This window comes from Mirounga leonina, unplaced genomic scaffold (genome assembly GCF_011800145.1).
Source record: "Mirounga leonina isolate KUSES-001 unplaced genomic scaffold, KU_Mleo_1.0 Mir_53, whole genome shotgun sequence".
Classification (NCBI taxonomy): domain Eukaryota; kingdom Metazoa; phylum Chordata; class Mammalia; order Carnivora; family Phocidae; genus Mirounga; species Mirounga leonina.
Window position 1 is genome coordinate 1,407,943 of NW_023270807.1, and position 17,531 is coordinate 1,425,473.

General features: G+C 58.7%; 1 protein-coding gene across 2 annotated transcripts in view; it reads right to left on the reverse strand.

The window, feature by feature from the left end:
• GRM4 (glutamate metabotropic receptor 4) overlaps positions 1-17,531 on the reverse strand; it is a 104,713-nt gene that overhangs the window by 11,093 nt on the left and 76,089 nt on the right. For both annotated transcript variants that reach the window (XM_034990565.1, XM_034990564.1), the window contains 3 exons: positions 5,954-6,154; positions 5,613-5,749; positions 1,654-2,589 (listed from right to left, as the gene is read on the reverse strand). In XM_034990565.1, the coding sequence (XP_034846456.1) occupies positions 1,654-2,589; positions 5,613-5,749; positions 5,954-6,154 (1,274 nt within the window). The remainder of the gene's footprint in view (positions 1-1,653; positions 2,590-5,612; positions 5,750-5,953; positions 6,155-17,531) is intronic.

Genomic DNA, 17,531 nt, shown 5'->3' on the forward strand with positions numbered 1-17,531 from the left:
GCCATCCACCCTACCCTGCTACTGTGGAGCCTGCTGGCCAGTAGGTAGAGTGTCAGGCACATGACAAGCACCCCCTCCATCATGGCTTTGGCAGCAGCCTCACTGAAAGCCAGGCATCCCTAGTAACTCACGCCTGGGCAGGCTCTGGCTTCAAATGCCAGCCATGGGCTGACGACTTCCCCAGCTCCAGTTCCAGCCCGGCCCTCGGCCCTGAACCCCAGCCCTGTATAATCAGCTGTCGGCTCAACAGCAGCACGCGGACCTCTAATGGGCAGCCCGAACTCAGCACGTCCAAATGACTGCTCCATCTCGGCCCCCAAACTGGCTCCTCTGTGGTCTTCCCCACCTTAGGGTGCAGACATTCCTTCCTTCCGATCCTCACACCAAAAACCAGAGTCATCCTTGACTCTCCTCTGCACTTCTTGCCCCACATGCAATCCATCCCAAATCCGGCCAGCGCCCCCTGCAGACACATTGAGGAGCCCCCACTTCCCCTCACCCCTGGCCCCAGCAGCCCCTTGTTGGGCTCGCTGCAGTCACCTCCACATTGGCCATCCCGCTCCTGGCTTGCCTTCCTCAGGGCTCCACCCAGCAGCCAGAGGGCTCCATCTAAACCTGCACTACATCATGTCCCTCGCTGCTCAGAACCCCGCAGTGGCTCCCTTCTCGCTGACGGTAGAACCAGCATCCTTCCCACAGCCTCTGGGTCCTCCACCATCTACCTTGCCATCTTTCTGACCCCTGTCGCCATCACCCTCCTCTGTGTTCCTCAGCCCCAGCTGCCCCGCAGTGGGTAAACAGCTTCCACACCCATCAGGCCATGTGATTGTTATAACACCTTAAGGACTGCAAGGGAAGGATCATGGTCCCAATATGCTGATGAAGAAACTGAGGCAGAGAAGCCAGCTGGTTTGCCCAGGATCCCAGATATGGAGCTCGGACGAGGAGCTGGGGTCCTTGGTCCCCACAACCGCCCCTCCCCAGTCTCTAGCCTCTGGCTTCAGTGACCCTCAATCCTTCAAGATAAAACCCTGCAGAAGCCAGGCAGTGCTGGGGCTGGGATGTGGGCAGAGTGCACGGGGCCCTGGGCTATGTCCAGGCCCACAGGATGGCCTGACAGAGCCAGCAGGAGGCAGCCCCTCTGCAGCTCTGGCTGCTGAAGGAGAGGACCCTCAGCTGACACCCCAGGCTCCCGGGCTTCGGAGGCTTGGGGACGAGGAGAGAAGGAGTGAGTGCGGTCCATCCCCCATCCAGGGACCCATGGGGATCCTGCGAGGACAGAGAGAGGGGCAGAGAGAGGATGAGGAAGAGAGGAGTGGATGGTGGGGAAGATGGGGCTGGGTAGGGAGAGAGGTGGGGAAGAGTCTAGAAGAGAGTGAAGGCTGACAGAGAGGAGAGAGGGAGGGAAAGAGAAAAGGAGGACAGAAGGAAGGAGATGAGAGGGGTGGGGAGGGGAAGCCGGAAAAGAGAACGGGTGGGAGAGAGGAGAGACAACCCCGAAGCTGGAGAACAGACTGGAGACAGAGGAGGCAGTGAGGTGTGGAAGAAGACATCTCCAGAGCAGGGGGAAAGGCCAGCGAGCCCCCAAGGCTACCCCCAGCTCAGGGCCCTCATTCCCCCACCCCACCCCCCGCCCCCAGCCCCACCACTCACTTTGTCTGCCGACTGCGAAGTGCCAAAGAAAATGGGGATGAAGGCGAGCCAGACGATGCAGGTGGTGTACATGGTGAAGCCAATGGGCTTGGCCTCGTTGAAGGTCTCGGGCACACCGCGCGTCTTGATGGCGTACACGGTGCATGTGACCATGAGCAGCATGCTGTAGCCCAGCAGGCAGATGAGCGACAGGTCCGAGATGTCACACTTGAGCACGCCCCTGGCGAAGCGGGGGTCGAGCGTCCGCTGGTCCTGGAAGTCCACCACCGAGTGGGAGGGGTCCACCACAAACCACACGCAGATGCCAAGCAGCTGCAGGGAGATGAGGCTGAAGGTAATGGCCAGCTGCGAGGCAGGGCTGATGAAGCGCGGGGCACTGACCGACCGCTTGCCTTGCTCGAAGATGCGGTAGATGCGGTTGGTCTTGGTGAGCAGGGCCGCATAGCTGATGCTCATGCCTAGCCCCAGGAAGATCCGGCGCAGAGAGCAGGTCCCCAGGTCGGGCTCGGCGATCATGAGGAAGGTGGTGGCGTAGCACAGGAAGATGCCGGCCAGCAGCACGTAGCTCAGCTCGCGGCCCGAGGCCTTGACGATGGGCGTGTCGTTGTAGCGCACAAAGGTGACCACCACGAAGAGCGTGGCGGCGATGCCCACCACGGCCAGGAAGAGGGGCAGCACGGCCCAGGGCGAGTCCCACTCCAGCTTGATGATGGGGATGGGCCGGCAGCCCGTGCGGTTCTCTGTGGGCCGCATGTCATACGGGCAGGTCTTACAGGTATAGCGGTCCACCTGATACTGGTACCCCGTGCAGGGCTCACAGTGCCAGCAGCAGGGCATGCCCTTCACGGTCTTCTTCCGCTCACCCGGCTGGCAGGGCAGGCTGCAGATGGAGCGGGGCAGCTGCTGCCCACTCCCCGGCCAGTGCATCCGCTCTATCTGGCAATGACAGCACAGGGGAGCTGGCCTCAGGCTATGCCACCCGGTGCCCTGGGCCACCCCACTGGCTGGCACCCCAGCCATGACCCGCTGGGCCCAACAGCTGGATTTAAATAAGCCCACCTGCATGATTCAGACACGGCTGACCCCCATGAGGCATCCTGAGCAAATCCAAAACCCTTAAGGACCGTATGGAGACACTGAGCCCAGAGCGCAGCAATGAGAACCGGGAGTCCCACGGGGAAGCAGAGAGAACTCAGGAGCCCTGACCCCAGACCAGCATCAGCATCACCCAGGAGCTTGTTGGAATTGCCACCTTGGGGCCCACCCCAGACCTACTGTCTCAGGATCTGAGCTGTAACCAGACCGTGCAAGTGACTTATGGGCTTGCTGGGAGATGCGCTGCCCCACGGCTCAGCCCACGGGGCCTCCTCTGGGCGGCACAGGAAGCTGCGCTCAGCAGACAGCAGTGAACGGAAGTTTGCGCAGAGGATACAGAATCTGTGCCCAGGGGTTAGAGTTTCTTTACATCTTGCTCTAAATTAGTGCTAGTCGCCATAATGTGTCTCCGAAGACACAATCGCTGTGAGCAAAGGAACCATGTTGGCACACCCTACCGAGTTCAATGTTTCAGAAAAGTCTGGTAAGTAAGCGAGAGGCCCAGAAGAGCCCCAGGCCTTGAGCAAAGGGAGTTGGACTACACTTGGGAGCCATATTCAAAGCATCTGTTCCAAATAGAGTGGCTCATAGGAGGACTTGACACTTAGCGAGCAGCGGGCCTGGCCAGAAAGGTGCTCCTCTGTGCCGGTCCTGGAGGCCAGAGAAGGAATAACCAGCTGGGCAAGGGGACGGTTTCAGAGCTGAGGAAAAGAGGAGGGGGGCCAAAGATGGCCTCATGGGAGGCGGGAGGAAAAGCTCAGGGAAGGAGCTTGGCCTGTGGCTCTGGGCTTGACAGGGCCATGTGGTCCCCCAGGAGCCCAAGAGCACAGCAACAACCGGGGCCACTGTCCCCGCAGGAACAATGAGGTAGGACAACCCCATGCGCTGGAGCTATGAGACCACAGAGGGACACAGGGCGATGGTGGCTGTTCCAGAAAACTCTGGCTCCCGTGGACAGCCTTGGATGCGGGCAAATCCTGGGATCACAGGTGTGCTGCTAGCTGGCTGTGAGCCCTGCAGCGAACACCTCAACCTCTCTGAGCCTTTGTTTTCCCACCCGATCCAAGGACAGCAGATATGAGGCCACTTTGCCCTTTGCTACTTAGTGTGACTTCCATTTGGAAGGCACCACGGAAATTCTGACTATTTCCCCAGAAGGTCAGCCCCACGAGGGCAGGGGCTCTGTGCATGTTCCCTGCCGCGTGTCTAGCCCCCAGCACGGGGCTGGCACACAGGGGACCCCGGGACTCTCTGTGGAATCTATGACAGAGGCCATGAGAGGCCACCTCACTGTCAGACCCTGGAGGAAGACAGGGGCGGGCAGGGTGAGGTCTCTTCCTAGGGGCCCCCCACCCCAGGCCGGCCTGCTCTGTGGCCCCCACAGCACAGCCCAAACTGAGCCCTCAGAAGGCGGGGAGGCTGTGATGGTCGAAGTCCTCTTCCCCCTAACCTTCCCCCCGCCCCAACTCCACGCTGGCCAAGGGGCCTTGTATCATCAGGGAGGAGGAGGCCACGGCCCACCCCACACCGAGGCCCTGCCTTCACTTACCACAGCTGTAGAATGGGATCAGAACAGTGCCTGCCTCACCTCACAGGGCTGCCGTCCATACAGTAGGGTCACATGCTTAGCACAGTCGCTGCATACAGCAGCCGCTCAGGAAGGATGAGCCGCTGCTGCTGGTAGTGAACTGAATCCCTGGCACCCCCACTGCTCCTCCCACTGCACCCAAAAGAGACATGCCTCCATTTGGGGTATCGCCCCGTTTGCCAAGTGCTCCCACCTGCTCTGTTCTGTCTGTCTCCGTTCAGCCACCCAAGGAGCATCACCATAGGAATGGGCTCTGCCCCCCCACCCCCTGCCACGTGGCCTCTGGAACACCCCTCAGGATGGGCTTGTGGAGATACTTCCCCTGACTCAGAAGATTGTCGGAGCTAAATGGGATCATGGGCAGGAAGAGCTTTGAGGAGCTCGAGGGGCTCGTCGCCGAAGAGATTCTTACAACAGGGGACAGCAGGAACATGATGCCACTCTCCCAAGATCTGGAACAGGGGTAGCTGAGGCCAGACACGGGCCTGAGCCTCCTGTGTCCCACTGGTCCATCCATCCGGCTGTCATACCGTGCCCACCCCGAGCACGGCTCACCCCTTCACCTTGCAAGGCAGGGGCCACGTCCACTGGCATTTCCTCGGGGAATGAACCACAGGTCCTTTCTCTCTAAACACATGGCTCTAGTCACAGCTAGGTACACTGAGGCCAGGGAGGGAAAGCCGCCACGTCCCTGGCACAATCAGGGGCTGGGAAAAATGTAGCTAAGAAGATTCAGGAGAAGACGCCCCCCCTCAGCTGCCCAAAATACCCAGAAAAATGATGACCTTCCAGGTATCGTTTGACAGCTTTAGGAAACACTCTCAAACAGCCTTCTACCCCCCACCGGAAACCCCACCTGACTGTGCCCTTTGCCTTGAGACACTGTCCTCCTTCGTCCTGATGCAGCCCTCCCCCTCCTCACCTGGCTTCCCCGCACCCGCTGAGCGCTTCCCTCCAGGGTGAGTTGTCTGGATTATCCAGAGTGCCCCCCCTCGCCCCGCCAGCAGGCGGCAGGCAGGAAGGCCCCAGGCCAAGGGAAAGGGCATACTGCAGAAGTCCCACTGTTTCAGGCAGGGGTGGCACCCAGGGCCCTTCGAGGCCTGCAGTGGGGCACGGAAGAAAGCCCAGGCTCGGCAGCAGCAAACGAGGAGTCAGGGCTAGTCCCGGCTAATCAGCGGCTGCTTCCCCTTGCTCTTCCCTCCCAGGGGCTGGGTGGCATGAGTGACTCTGTCCATCCCTCCCAGGGCCCCTCCCTGCCCTCCCGCCACGCACTTACTCTGAGGTGCAGGTGGTCCGTCCAGGAGCCGATGACCTTGTACTCAGCAGAGCCATTGCGCAACTGGTACTGGTAGATGTCGTAGCGGCCAGGGGCATCTCCGTTCTCATTGAAGGTCACGGGGTTCCCCGCGATGCCTGTGGGGGCCAGTGAATGTTACACACTCCGTATCTTTGCTGAGCTCTCACCAAGGAGCAGGGAGGATCAGGAGCCCAGGGCAGAGACACCTCTGAAGAGGCCCCTGCATGGTTCCAACCCCTGGCAATATCTGAGGAGACCCCCGCCTCCTCCCCCACGAGGAACCCCAGGACCCCTTCCAGTGCACGGCCCAGGGCAGCCACCTGAGAAGTTGACGTTGCGGATGTACTTGAGCAGCTGGGTGCCGTCCACAGGGTCCATGCGCGGGCAGAGCCCCACGCGGCCGGGACACAGGTCACGGTGCATGGCGTGCAGCGCATGGCCCATGGCGTACACGGCATCAATCACGAACTGCACCTTCCCCTCCTGCTCATATGCCGAGTCCTGCCCGATGCGTTCTCGGTCTGCAACGAAACGCCCAGCGTGGCGGCGTCCATGAGGCTCACCGTCCTCACAGACCATGTGGTGGGCACCAGAGCCAAGAGAGGTGACATAGCCCATCTCTGCACACCTAGGCCTCCTGGCTCCTGGCCCAGTGCTCGCTCTATCACCCAGGCAGTGGTCTTATGGGGGACAACCCCAAAAGGTGACAGGGAGGGTCCACTGCCCTTGCCACTGTATGGCCAGACCCCGTGCCCTAAGGCCCCAGAACAGCCAGGCAGGCCCGCATGTCACGATCACCCGCAGAAGGCACTGGCCAAGGGGTCTCCCTGTGGTTGTGGAGCCTCCCTGCCTTCCCCCTGCCTGGCCTAGACTGATCGCAGGAGCCGCTGGCCCTCACACGGGCTGGGAAATCGCCAGGACAAGGGCTGTATCTTGCAGTGGTACCCTACTGCAGCTCACGGATGGGCAGCCACACCAGCCAGGGCACGCTGCCCCTGCCACAGGGTACAGGTGGGGAAACTGAGGCCCAGGGAGGGTGAGAGCCTGGCTGCAGATCCCTCAGGGTTTAGGACCAAGGCCACCTGGTGCCCTCAATGGCTTCCAGTTGCCCCACACACCAGAAGTCACCATCATCCCCACCCACTCCTTCCCCATTAGCCAGACTGAGTGAGCTCTGTCAAGTGGGGAACCACTCCCACCCTCACCTCACTGCAAACAGCAGTGGCTTCCTAGGGCGCCATGGCCTTGGGGCTCTGGCCTCCCATCCTCACCCCCTAGGCCCTGGGCCCAAGCTCCCCAGCTGCCTAAGGCTTCAGTGTCCTCTCAGTAAAAAACGATCGTAATCCTGCCCCACAGAGGCTTAAATGAGATGAGGTATGGAAAACACTTGGCACCGAGTAGGTGACTGATCCACATTATTATTGTGCTAAGTGATCAGAATGGGGGGGATTCTGAGGTCAGCAACAGAGGTCCCTGGGCCAGAGCAGGCCAGGAAGGCTTTCTGGAAGAGGAGGCGCTACCCGAGCCTGGGCCCAGGCTAGCAATCATAATGAAGAATAAGGGCTGCTAAGATCTAGTGAGCACCTGCTCTATGCTAGGCATCGTTCTAAGCCCTTTATGCACATTAACTCATTGAATTCCCAACAGGGTGCCATGAGGTGAGTGATTATGCCCCCATCAGAGATGAAACTGAGGCACAGTAAAGCCCAGTGAAGTCCCAGAACCATGAAGTGCTGACCCTGAACCCCAGCACTCCAGCTCCCAGCCTATGTGCTACTCTATGCCTGAGGGAGTCTAAGAGCAGGATTGGGGTGGGGCGGGGGGGGAACAGGAAAGCAGGGAGGGGATAGGAGGAGGGGACAGGAGGGGGCTGGAGGATGCAAAGTGGAGGCAGGGAGAGGAAGGGCAGAATGCTAGAGAAGCCAGGCTTCTCCTCCTGAGGCCGCAGTCCCTGCCCCCATCACAGCCTGTAACCTCCTCCCTGGAGACCAGGACAAAGAAATCAACCCCCCACCCCCACCACGTATACCCACTGCCTCCCTGCTAGGGGGCCAGGGCCACACCTTGCAGAGGAGACTCCCCAGCAGGAAGCAGGAGGAGTGGCGGCACCCCAGCCTAGCCCCATGGGCCACAGCCAGAGCCTCCCATGTCTACTGTGTGGGGGCCAGGCTGGGCTGGGTCAGTGCCAGGCCCTGCTCCCCTGGGAACTCCAGAGGTCACTACGTCCATCCCTCTGCTTGCATACCTCAGACGCAGACGCAGGGTATGTATATATAGGGAAACACACCGCTGTGCCTGGGGTCTCTCCACCATCTAATCCCCTCACACCGGCAAGGACATTTGCTGCCCCACATGACCAGCCTGTCCAGCTGTCAGCCCTCGAATGGCTGCGTCAGGTGGCCAGGGCCCCACCCCATTCTCAGCCTATCTCAGGGTGGATACTCAGCACTTGCTGAGTGGATGACAGAAATCATGGCTCTCGGTGCTAGAAATGGCAGGACCAAAGGGGTCATCTGCGGCAATTCTGTCATTTTACAGATGAGCCAACTGCCTGCCCAGAGCTCCCACAGAGCCGGGGGCATATTTCATATGCCTGCCTCAGCCACCAAGGGTAGAACCTGACCCCAGGTACCCCAACCTCGGGGTCAGAGATCAAGAGTCACCACTGCTCAGATTGGACAGTTTGGGGCACATGCCCCATTGGCCCTGGGGACCCCGCTCAGTCCAGACAGGCCCACAGCTCCTACAGCGTGGCCTCGGGGCTGGAGGCAGGGCGGGCTTGGGAGCTGTCTCCCTGGCTCTCTCCTGGTCAGCAAAGGTCCTCACTATCCGCCGTCACTGCCCGGCATTTGCAGGAGCCTGGACTCAAAGTCCAGACTGTCTGGGCTGGAACCCCAGCTCCACCAACCCCTCCAGCTGGGTGACCTTGGACCTGTCACTTCATCTCTCGGGCTTCAGTTCCCTCAAGTACAAAATGAGGATAATGATGGTACTTGCCTCACGGGCTTGGGATAGGGTCCCTAATGAGGATTAGTGGGTTAATAGTCACAAGACCTGAAGAGACGCATGGTGCTTTGCCAAGTGCCACAGAGGTGGGTCAAACACCTGACAGCACAGACAGGTGTAAGTCCGGCCCTGCCTCGGAGCTCCTGGGCCAGCAGAGCCTTGCTAATAAAACAACACTATTTCTAGGCCAAGGCACAAACAGACGGGAATAAACATGAAAGGCAAATTCTCCAGCTTCACCAGCCTGCCCTCTTGTCCGAGCTCCTGATGACAAGGTTCTGAGACCCAGGAGAGAAGCCCAGGGACAACCCTGTCCCCAAAGGGAGGGCAACAGAGGGGGCTGGGGCAGGTTGCAGCCTGCAGCCCCAGCCCTGGACCCCACCCAACCCCCAGTCCTGCTCCCCTCAGCCTGAAGAACGGAAAACATAAAATACCGCTCAACAACCCCACACTGCCATCACAGCCTAATTTCATATGGGCGAGAGACTGAATTATTAACCAGGACGGAGGGGAGGCTAAGGCCACTGCAGAGAGCAGGCAGCTCCCTCCCAAAGCCAAGGACACACTGGGCTGAGGGATCTGGCTGCACGTCCCCACCTGAGCTGCCCTCAGCCTCTCCTCTCTCCTCCCCCAGGGGTCCGTCCTCAGCGGGACCAGCTGAAGTATCCATTCCCGGGCCACTCAGGTCCAGGACCAAGTGGGGTCTCAAGCCACCTGCCCCAAGGCCAGAGTGAAGAGAAGCCTCACCAGGAGAATCCACATCTCTACGAGAGGGGCTCTGGGGTCCTGTGGGCAGTCAGCAGCCCATCAGCGCTGCCCCTCCAGAATCTCTACCCCAGAGCTGTCACAGCGCCAGCCATGGACTTCTAGAGACTTCTCGACACACCTTCACATCCTTGACTTTTGTCTCAAGTCCAGCCCCAATTACAGATGAGAAAATGTGCAGAGGGGTGACCTGCAAAGGACCTTTATTTACAAGAGGACACCAGGCCTCGAGCATGCCCTCTACACACAGATACCCCTCAAACTCCAAAGGCCCTTCCCTGAGCCCCTCAGGAGGCAACAATGACAGGGCCCAAGTGGCTCACATGGTGTGGGCGGGGTGGGGAGGACGGAGCAGGAGTCATAAATACAAGTTAAACAAGGACAAGCTGCTCCGTCCTGAATGTTTGAAGCTGTGCCCATAACCAGCATGGCTCTCCACGCATCTCCTGACTCCTCAGCTAATAACCCCACAGCATGACTGGTGCTCACCGAGAGCCTTCACATGCCTGGCATTTCTCCTCTCCAAGGCTCTGGGAGGTAGGCTGAACTGGCCCCCCTCACAGAGGAGGTAACTGAGGTTTGCAAGTGGTCAAGTGATGTACCCAGAATTTCCCAGGAATCCTGTCACCTAGCACCTGCTCATACATACCTGGGGATGGGTCTGGCTGGGAAGTGGCAGAGCTGGGATTTGAACCTGGATCTCTCTGGCTCCGTAAGAGTTTCCACCACCCCATCCCATCCCTCCCCCTCTTCTTCCCCCATCCAGCCCCTGGTCTGCCTCCTGCCCCTTCTCTGGGGCCCAGGCCTAATTGGGAGTTAGGGATCGCTGCTGCAGGTCCAAAGCAGGTGGTGGTCGTGGAGAGAAGTGGGGAGGGGGTCAGAAAATCCCCTCGTGGGTGGGCAGGACCCCCAGGCCCAGGCAGTTCTGGGAGGAAGCAGGACACACATTTCTGAGCACTACTGGAGGAGATAAATCCCAGACACATGGTGGTAATGACAGCAGCAACGGTTTAAAGATGTCCTAATTGTGTCCCGGGGTGCAGTGAGCCAGAGATGCGTTTGGCTCTGCCACGGGTGACAGCCAGCCGGGGAAACCATCGGAAAGGATTTTCTCCGTCAAAACCCCGCAGCTATGGTTACTACGGTGACTGCAGCCTTTGTCTGCAGGTTGTAAATTGTAATTGCAATGAGTTGTCAAGGTTGAAATAATCAGAGTTCCTCCTTGTCTCCCCCATCACCTCGCCACAACTCACCCCGCCCAGCTGCAACCCTCCTGCGCGTTACGCTTGCACGCGCGTGTGAGCACAGTTCTCAAAGAGGCTCCCTCGCATAAAGGAGACAAAAATCAATGAGGTACACACGTGTGTATTTCCACAGTTACACATCCAGGGTGGCTACACGCAACCCTGAGGGCACTGAGATGCACATCTATACACACACCCGTGTCCAAATGCGTATAAACACAGGTAACAGAGACACGGCTACTCAACCAGCATCCAAGCATCCGGTCCTCCAGATTCACCCACTGTCGGGCTGAGAGGCCCACGGGTGTTTTCTCTGGGAGGTGACACCTGGAAGTATCCTTGGGGCTAGGAATCTGGGCTGGGGAAGGGAGGCAGGATGCCAGGCGTGGGGCTTGATTCTGCTGGGGCCTTCCAGGAGACGACGTGGAGGACACCTCAGGGCTGCCCATCTGAGGAGAAAAACACTTGGGCTCCCGCCAATCTTAGGCCAAGGCCCATTCCCAGGGCCAGTAAGTCCATTGGCAAAGATGGGGCTGGTGAGCACTGAGGGGACCAGGGGGCGCCGGCGTGTCTCTATGCACAGGCGGACGTCCACGCGTGCAATCCAGCACAAGTGCGTGGACACACCACACCCATCTGCGTGCAGAGCCTGCATTTACGTACAAATATGCAAACGTACACACCAGTTTTCATCCCTTGGGCAAACTTCCAGGAAGTAGGATAAGAGATCCCCCTAGGAGCTACAGTCTAGCAAACACAGCTGGGCCTCTGTCCTGGCTCTGCCATGGATCGGCTAGATGGCCCAGGTCAAGCAAAACGTCCATTCCTCAGATGTAAATTCAGGGTAATGATACTGACCCTGTGGAGTCTCTGGAAGGATTAAGGAGGAATAGGCAGATAACACACTGCATCATACCTTATACGCAGAATCGCTTCGTAAACCTGTTTCCTCTCCTCGTGGGCACTCCTCCACTGCGGAAGATCCCACATCCCTCCCCCTCCATCCTGCCTACAGCCTGGTGCATGTGGGCTCTCCTCCCTTCAAGATGAGATGAGTACAGGGTACCTACCCCACGCAGACAGGGGCCCAGGTCAGCCTGCCTGCCGATATACAGATGGGGGGACAAAGCTGCCACACTGTGCTTCCAGGCCATCCCCCCTCTTTCCTGACTCACCTGTGGTTGAGCCATTCTCCTCGTCACCTCCCTGAAACACGCAGGTTTTTCTGAGGGTCCCGTGAGTCCTGCTCCTGAAGCTGGGCTCCATGCTCCCCAGTCCTGCCCTTCATGCCCCAAAATCACATGGCAGGCTCTCCCTTTCCTAGGGTCACACTCTTGTTCTTCACCCTCACACCATGGTCTCTGTGGGGCCCTCCCCTCCATCAAGACACCTGCTTTCCAGTCTGAGGCAGCTCCAACTCTGTCTGGCCCCCTCTATCTGTTTTCCTAAACTCCCAACTCCAGCCTCAGCTCTCCACCCACTCGTGTCCCAGGGAAGTCGGGGCCAGCTCAGGTGTCTCTGCGGATGACCGGTTGGGGCAGATGGAGGATCACCACCTGAGCGGGGAGGAGGGACGGTGACTCGCCCGGCGGGGGTGGGCTCCTGACTCTCTCAGGGGTTCGCTCTGGCTCTGTGGCAGTACAGCCCATGGCTCCTCAACCTGAACCAGCTTCAGACCCCTTTTGAAGGACAACAGTTCAGACCTTCAAGAATATGACCTCATATTCTTGAGGACATCGGAAGTTGAAGTCCCCACTATGACCCTGACTTCCGATGGCAAATGCTCACAGCAGCAGAGAAGTTTGTGTCTCTGAAATTGGTAGAGATCACTTCTGGATGGCCACTGAATGAAAACGCCAAGTTCAAGAATCATCCTGGAACTCCTGGGTCCCTGACAGTCTGACTTCCAGAGCGTGTCCCCAGATGTCCACAGACCCCAGTTTGAGAATCAGGACATGGGTGTCACGTCTCGATGGGAGCAGCCTACCACCCTCCCCCATTGGGTCTCTTGCAGTCCTAGTGAGTTGCTTGGCATCTCTGAGCTTTGGCCCCCTTGTCTGTGAAATGAGGCCGGCCCCCAAGACCACTCGACACCAGACCACTAGACAAGAAGCCACGCTTGCCACCTGCACAGACCAGCTCCCAGGCAAGGCTGTTCTCTGCATCGGGCTGATTCTGAGGCCTGCGCCCAGGAGCCTGGGGCTTAGCTCTCCCAGACAGGGTAGGATGGGGTCCCGGGGGTAGGGGGAAGGGGACTAGAATCACAGTTGTCCCACAGGGACATCCTCTCATGCCCCATCACCCAGCCGTGTTCCTTCCCCTTCCAGCAGCACCTGGCCTTCCCTCCAGTGGATCTTTCCGCTCAACATGGAAATATGCCTTCATTTCCCCCATTTAAGCAAACAAAAACCTTCTCTCGACGCCCCCTGCCCCCAGCTAGCATCATGCCTTCTCTTTCTCGAATGGAACTTCTCGAAAGCATTGTCCCTACTCACCTGTCATCAATTTCTCCCTTGTTTTCCTGACCAACTCCAATCTGGGTTTTGCACCTATTTCTCCAAGGAGTCCCACGCTGCCAAATCCCCTCACCCATTCTTCCTCCCATCTCACTTGCTCTCTCTGCACCACCCGCCACCTGCAGCATGACAGCAGGTGATGGGGCTGAGCTTTGTTTTCCCTCCGGCCTCCCTGATGGCTCCCCTCCCCAACCCCCTTGACCTCCCAGTGTCCAGAGCTCAGTGCCAGGACCCTAAACCATATTCCCTCCCTTGGTGTCTCCAGCCAGCCCCATCCATATGCCAGCAACTCCCCAAATCCAAGGCCAGCCAGGTGTCCCCCCTAATGCCTGCTCCCACTCCCACACCGGACAGACATCTCATGCCTAAACCAAGCTCCTGACTCTCCTCCCCAGCCCGACCTTCCTCCCCCCGTCTCCTGCACGGCCAAGAATCATGCGGTCATCCTTGATTTATCGTCCCCTTTCTCTCACCTCTGATCCTTCAGCAAATTCTATGGCCACTCTGCAAAACTGGCAGAGTCTGACCCCTCCTCACCTCCAAGGCCACCACCTGCTCCAGACTCCGTCACCTCCCGCCCGGACTACAGCACAGACCTCCAAACCGGGCTCCCACTCTGCCCACACCCCTACCTCCTCTCTCCAGGCCACAGACAGAATGAGCCTCTTAGAACAGGAATCGGATCACGTCAATCCTCTTTCAAACCTGCAATGGCTCTGTCTCATTCGGCAGAAAAGACTAAATCCCTACACATTGCCTACCAGGCACCCCCAGGATGGACTGGCCCCCCCTGCCTCTCTGACCTCATCTCCTTCCTGTTACCCACTCTGCTTCAAGCACATGGGCCTCCTCACTGCTCCCCTGACCTGCCAGGCATGCTTTGCATAGGCCGTGCCCTCTGCCTGGCATGCTCGTTCCCAGGCTTCCACATGCCGGGCTCTCTCACTAGCTTTGGGTCTTTGCTCCAGCATCACCTACTCCATGAGAACTTCTGACCTCCCTATTCAAAAGTGCAACTTCCCTGGGCTCCCAGAACTCTCAATTTCCTTCCAAGGGGCTCCTTGGGGTCTATTCTCTCTGGTCTCATGGTGGGGCCCTCCCTGGAGACCCGAGGCACTGACTGCCAGAGCTACCCCACCACCCACCCCCTTGTCTAGAGAGCTGAATTGTCTCCCAGGGGCAGTGGGAGCTCCCCTCACAGAGCCCAGGAATCAGCCTCTTAGTGAAACCCGCTGGGACAAGGGAGAAGCAGCACGGAGGGGACGGGCCCAGGATCCCTCCGGCCGCCATGTGACTGATGGCTTGAATAAAGGTGAGTTCCTCTAACAGGCGGCACAGCCTGGCACCCACCAGAGATAACAGGCAATTTCAGATGTTGGTCCCCCTGCCTTTCCCCAGGAAGGAAGCTTTCTCAGGTCCCTTTGGGAATGTGTAGATCGGCAGATCCTTCAAAGCCAGGCTGGAATAGCCAGGAGGGCCCTGGGCCTAAGATTATCAGCTGCTCTGAGGCAGGACATTTCTGGAGCCAGACTGCCCAGGTTCAAATCCCAGCTCTGTTACTTATGATCTTGTGACCTTGGGCAAGTCTTCAGCCCCTCTGTACCTCAGTTTCCCCATCTGTAAAACAGGTTGCTGCGAAGGTTAAATGCCAAACACTAGAACAGGGCTTGATAAGCGATAAATCCAATATAACTATTAGCTGTTATTATTACTGGTGGTGGTGCCGTGGCTGCTAGCGCGGGCAGGTGACAGGAGTCTGCTACACATCCCCAGCTGCCATGCAGCCGCCCTCCCTGTCAGAACTCCCAGCCCCTGGGAAGAGCAGGCAGTAAATTCTCCTGTTACCTCATAAGCCGGGCCCTCCTCCGCTCGGCCATCACCTGGCTGGTTGTGCTCTCAAGAAGAGGGATGCCACATCCGCCTTGTTTCCGCCTTTAACTCCCAAAGCCTCTCCGCGTGCTCCCAGGGAGACAGAGACGGAGGCAGGTGCTGCCCTCCCCTGGGCCTGACAGCTGCAAAGACCACCCCCCACTCAGTGACCCCTCCCTGGCTCAGGTGTGGGGCGGCCCCTGGGCAATCTGCAGGTGCTTCCTGCAGATCATCTCGGGCCCCTTCTCTGGGAAAAGGTGAGCAAGATAGCTCTGCTGGGAGTGGGGCTCTGGGGGGATAGGCGTGGGTAATACGATTCCCATCTTACAGATGAGGAAACTGAGGCCTCAAGAGGTATGATGCCCTGCCGAGGTCACACAGGTCTGCCGGACCCTCCTGGCTGTATGGTTGAGAAAGAACGTGTGATACCCTCTCCCTCTTACCACTTGGAGACACACCAGCCCAATCTCCACCCGCCGGCCTCTGCGGCTCTTCTGAGACTTCCTCGGGTTGCCGCAGTGCTCTGCCCAGCCCTTGGCAGGCAGGCTGGAGGTGCTGAGGAATTAGCGCCCTCCAGGAGCAGCCTGTGGGACTGAAACAGGCAGAGGCCAACCATGGAGTCTGTTGGCGTCAAGGGGACCAGAGTGGGCCAATACAAGGCCCCCAGGGTGGAGAGGCAGGCATCCTGGAAGAAGTGAGTGGGAAGCCAGGCTCTGGAGACAGAGCAGGGGTCGGAGGAGAACACAGAGCATGCCTGGGCTGGCTGGGGGCAAGAGAGAGGGGGGCTGGAGGAGGGGGAGGGCAGGAAACCCGAGAGACTGGGCAGGGCACCAGCTCTAGAGCCAGGCTGCCTGGGTAGAAAGCCAGTTCTGCCAATTCTCTAGGCTGTGATGTTCTCAAATGGCCTCAGTAGCCTCTTCTGTAGAATGGGTGCTGCACCTGCGACAGCCTATACCAACTGCCCTCCCTCACCTGAGATCCTACAGCTGACACATAGCACTGGTCCCAATAGACTTGGAAATCCCATCGCTCCCACTCCCTTTCCATATCAACAAGCATTTTACCAGCACCGATCATGCATGCCATCTTTCAGCCAGCCTCTTCATACCTTCATCTCCAGTCCTCGAGACAAGCCACTGACATGGGCGGTGACTTTCCTGTCTTCTCTGAGACTCAGAGAGGTTAAATGACTCATCCAAGGTCACACAGCAGGGAGGACACAGAGTCAGATCCAGACCAGGGGCGAGTCCTTCCCCTGCCCCCTACCAGGTGCCCAGTGCAGAGCCAGCCCTCCGTGGGCGTCACCCCAGCCCTCCTGGCCTAAGACATTCTCCCAAGGGAGCGGCTCAGCTCAAACCCGGGCAAGGCCATGGGAAGCCAGAGCTGCCTCGCCCTCACCCAGGGTGGTCTTCAGGTCCCACAAACATTCCCAGCAGGAGCCCTGCTCCTCACGTTACCCCGAGATGGACGGGCTCGCCACACCTGACTTGGGGTCACACCAGGACCCTTACCACCCCTGCTGGGGCTTCAGATGCAGCTGTAAGGTGCTGTCCTTCCACCCCTCCCTGTGATGCATACCCCTCCTCATTCCAGTTTCTGCTCCTTTGCTTACGCCTTCCCTCCTGCCTGGGGTGCATGCCATCCTCCCTCCCATCACTGCCTCTCCCTCCCACCCAGAGGCTCCCATACTTTGCTGCACAGTAGAACCCCCTGTGGCACTTTGAAAAAAATCCCGATGCCCAGGTTGCACCCAGGACCAATTCACTGACAAGGTCTGGGGGTCAGGCATCAGTAGCTTTAAAAAAATCCCCAGGACATTCACAGCAAACCAGGCTTGGGGACTTCCCAGCCCTAAATACACATAATCATCCAGGGAGTTTTCACAAAATCTATAGCCCAGAACCCACCCCTGAGGTTCTGACTGAACGAGTCTGGGGGTGAGGGCTACTGTAGTTTTCAAAGCTGCCCGGTGATTCCAATGCACCGCCAGGCCTGAGAGGCCCCATTCTTCAGTTCACAAAGTACCTCCATACTTTCTCATTTCCATCCCAAGACACCCTCTGGGCTGGCTCACCATCAATCCCATTCCTCAGATAAGAAAGCAAAGGCCCAGAGAGGTCACAGAGTTTGCCTTAGGCTCGCAGTGAAGCTCTACGCTCTTCTGAATTGTGCTCTCGCCCTCCTTCCTCTGCCGGCTCTGAGAGCCCAAACATCCTCCCTTAGGGCTGCGGAGAGGTGCCCCTTTCCCCATTTCACCAGCCAGGCGGGAGACATTTGCAAATCCTGACCTGTGGACTGGGAGTCTGGGTAGAGCCTACAGGGGCTGACCAAGGCCCTCCCCACTCCTGCCCCTCCCAGACCAAGAAGTCACTCCAGAAAGCCCCTCGCCCTTGGCAGGCGGGATACGGGAGACCCCAGTTACCCATCCTGACCCCAGTTCCAGTGTCCCCCATCCCCATCTTCAAGCCAGGTCTGGTGACCTATAATCAGGGTGACTA